This window comes from Pinus tabuliformis, chromosome 1_2 (genome assembly GCF_031772625.1).
Source record: "Pinus tabuliformis cultivar Carrire ecotype Pingquan chromosome 1_2, CPIR1, whole genome shotgun sequence".
NCBI classification, from domain to species: Eukaryota; Viridiplantae; Streptophyta; class Pinopsida; order Pinales; family Pinaceae; genus Pinus; species Pinus tabuliformis.
This window is the reverse complement of record NC_142298.1, coordinates 570,458,783-570,462,525: the sequence shown is the minus strand read 5'-3', so window position 1 is coordinate 570,462,525 and position 3,743 is coordinate 570,458,783. Positions and strand designations below refer to the sequence as shown.

Genomic DNA, 3,743 nt, shown 5'->3' with positions numbered 1-3,743 from the left:
ACTAGTCTAATAAAATACAAGGCAAAATTTCCATCCGCTTCTGTGGGAAAGGGTATTTCACCTTCCACTTTGAATCAAGAGAAGACAAGGATCTAATCTTTAGAAACAGACCATTTTTCATGGACTCCAGAGGCTTATACCTCAACAAATGGACTCCGGATTTTGACCCTGAATTGGATGTCCCTAGTGCAGTCCCGGTCTGGGTTCGGCTCCCTCACCTCCCTCTCCATTGTTGGGGAGATGAATCGTTCGAGCCATTGGGAATGCTGTTGGAAGATTTATTGATCGTAGTGAGCCAAAAGACAACATACAAGCCTATGCCCGCATATGTGGTGAAGTTGATCTCGGAAAAGGCCTCCTTAAGGCCATCAAGCTCAAAGTGGATGACTGGATGCACATCCAACAGTTGGACTATGAGCAGATCCCGTTTAAATGCAAGGTATGTCACGAATATGGCCATTTTGCCAATCGTTACTCTAAATTAGTTGATGTTGAAAATGCTTCACAAGATGAGCAATGGGAAACGGTCAAGAAAAAGAAGATTGCTACCAACCCTAAGGCAAACCCTGAAGTTGTCCCTCCCAAGGCTAATCACACAGCCTTCCCCTCCACCTCCTCACTGAATCCTCCTCTCTTTAACACTTCCACCTCCTCCCCCGCCCATCTGCTCCCTCCCCCTACTTCATCCAACCCCTTTTTGCCATTTCCCCCCTGAAGATAACCCCCCTTTCTCCATGTCCCAAGCTGATGCTAATGAACCCACCCCCCCTCTGCTAATCTCCTCCTCCTTTTCCCACGATCCTCCCTCCTCTAGATCTACCAAGAGTTCTTCTAAAGAGCACAATGTAACTCTGGACACACAAAAAAAACAAGGGCCAGGAAGGAAGTCTTCAAAGCAACAGAGAGATGAAAACACTCAAAAGGATATTGCCATGGGTATGCAGAACCCCATAGAAACCTACATTTTGGGGCAAAACAGTAAAGAAGCAATGCATAAAGAACAAGGAGGGCGAGCAACTCTCCATACCCCTAACACTCAATGATGAAAGCTCTATCCTGGAATAGCAGGGGACTAGGGCACCCCTCCAAAAAATTTTCCCTAAAATATCTGATAATACATGAGAAACTAGAAACCCTATTGCTACAAGAAACAAAACAAGGACACCAGAAAATGAAAGGAATCATTGGTCAGCTCAAGCAGTATAATGGATGCATAAGAGAATCAAGGGGCACCTCCGGGGGAATTGCAACCCTTTGGAACCACAACATTTGGAAACACATAACAGATACATTCAGCCAGTACTGGATTAAAGTCACTCTAGAGAGCTTAGTAGATATCAAAAGGATTGTTATCTACAACATCTATGCGCCAATACACTATAGAGACAAAGAGCAGTGTTACACTTCCCTCAAAGCAGACATAGATGAAGAAGGAAACAACAATATTATTCTTGGTGGAGATCTCAATCTCATACTCCACTCCAATGAGAAAAGAGGAGGTTGTTTTTCTCATGACCCTTGCAAAACACGGTTGGAGACCATCATGCGGGATCATGATCTAGTTGATGTTGTACCAAAAAATCGCAAATTTACTTGGAATAATCGCAGACTGGGCAAAGGGAATATCATGGAGAGGCTAGACAAGATTTTGGTGAATGTCATGCTCCTCTCATCTTACTCCACTCCTTATGCTATTGTACTCCCATATTCAGCGTCTGATCATTACCCCACAACTCTTGTTCTTGAAGCCCACTGTCCCTTAGGGCCCATACCTTTTAAATATAGTCCACTATGGAGTAGCATTCCTACTGTTGATGAGATTGTCAAAAACACATGGAGTCAGCACATAGAAGGGTTGCCGGGATACATATGGGAAAACAAGTTAAAAAGGACCAAAAGCGCCTTGAAGGAATGGGCAAAAAACTACTACACGGAACCTGAGAAGGACAAAACTGAAATAAAAAGCAAATTGGAGAAAGTTCACAGCATAACAGAGGAACGAGGGCTTTCCCAGGAATACAAAGCACTCGAAGGCGATCTCTACTTCCAGCTATATCGTGCCAATAGAGTGAAGGAGCAAAAATGGAGAATAAAATCAAGGCAGCTATGGCTGCAAGGAGGTGACAAAAATTCTGCTTTCTTTCATAAGCAGGCCACTGTCAGGAAAATTAGGAACAATGTTACCTCCATCATCGATGCTGAAGGAAATCTCCAAACCACTCAAGGTGCTATTAAAAAGGCAGCCTCAGATCATTACAGTGCCCTCTTAACTGAAACAAAAGAGGTTGAAGATTACTCAGATCTACTGCAACACCTCCCCACTGAGATCAGTGAGGAAATCAATGAAAACCTGATCAAGGAAATTGAAGAAGAAGAAATAAGAAGAGTTATCTGGACACTTCAACCAGACAAAGCTCCTGGCTCAGATGGTTTCCCCATCTACTTCTATCGAACTTATGGGGGAATAATAATAAAAAGACCTTGTTAAGATGATAAAATGGACTCAATGCAAGGGAAAAATTGGAGGTTTCACTAACGCCACCCATCTTGCCCTCCTCCCTAAAGAGAATCGACCTTCATCCTTCTCCCGATTTCGGCCCATTTCACTCTGCAATTCATCATACAAAATTCTGACCAAAATCCTCGCTTCTCGTCTTAAACCTCTTCTCCCCTCACTCATCTCTGAAAATCAAGGAGGCTTCTTGGCCAATAGACAAATTTCTAACTCCATTCTCCTTGTCCAAGAAGCTATACACTCTAGCCAATCTAGAAAAGAAAAAGGTTTCATCCTAAAACTGGACTTAGCCAATGCCTTCGACAGAGTTAGACACTCATTCCTCTTTGCTGTTCTAAAGAAACTTGGATTTGTTGTGCCCTTCCTTGACCTCATCAAAGCTTGCATTTCAGGTCCTTGGATCTCTCCTCCCATTAATGGTAGACCAGGGCCTTCCTTTCAATCCTCTCGAGGGCTAAGACAAGGCTATCCCCTTTCTCCTTACCTGTTCATCTTGATGGTTGAGTCTTTTGGTAAGGCCTTGGAATATAATCGGCAAGTCAATGTTATCACGAGTATTAAATTTGGGAATGGAGTCAAAAACATAAATCATTCCCAATTTTCTGACGACACACTGTTAATGGGAGAAGCCTCCAATATCATAGTTCTTCATTTCAAAACCCTCTTAGACAAATACATGAGCTACTCAGGAGGTATGGTCAACCATCTAAAGAGTTGCATCTATGGTTGGAACACTTATGCTCAAGTTCTTCATAACATGGCCAACACATTTGGGGTCCCTTGCAAGTTAGACTAGGGGAATTTCACTTATCTGGGCATGCCAGTGAGTGTTGGTCCTCTGAAAGCTGAAATATGGGATACTTTCATAGATAAAATGAAAAGGAAAGTGCAACAATGGGGCTCCTCTTGGCTTAATCCAGCAAGCCGCCTAGTTCTTCTAAAAACAAGTCTTTATTCTTTGCCCTTATATCAATTCACACTTTTGCAAGCTCTTGCCAATTTTCATCACAAAATGGAAGCCATCCTCTGTCATTTTCTTTGGCAAGGGGGGAAAAATGAAAAAAAGAAGTATAACCTTATAAATTGGAAACAGGTCATTCAAGCCCAGGAACGTGGAGGTTTACGAATCAGATCACCTAAGCTCTTAAATCTGGAGTTTGGTGTCAAGATTGTATGGAGACTCATTAGTGGCCAATCTACTTGGTGGAAAAATGCGCTGGAAGCCAAA

General features: G+C 42.7%; 1 protein-coding gene across 1 annotated transcript; it reads left to right on the top strand.

Moving 5' to 3' along the window:
• Positions 1-1,171: 1,171 nt before the first annotated feature.
• LOC149206883 (uncharacterized) lies at positions 1,172-2,488 on the top strand. Its single transcript, XM_089397820.1, has one exon. It carries the CDS (start codon positions 1,172-1,174, stop codon positions 2,486-2,488), a length of 1,317 nt encoding a protein of 438 aa, XP_089253946.1.
• The last annotated feature ends 1,255 nt before the right edge of the window (positions 2,489-3,743 follow it).

Excerpts from the sequence above, each read along its gene's own strand:
- LOC149206883 (XM_089397820.1), top strand. The coding sequence starts at position 1,172 with ATGAAAGGAATCATTGGTCAGCTCAAGCAGTATAATGGATGCATAAGA.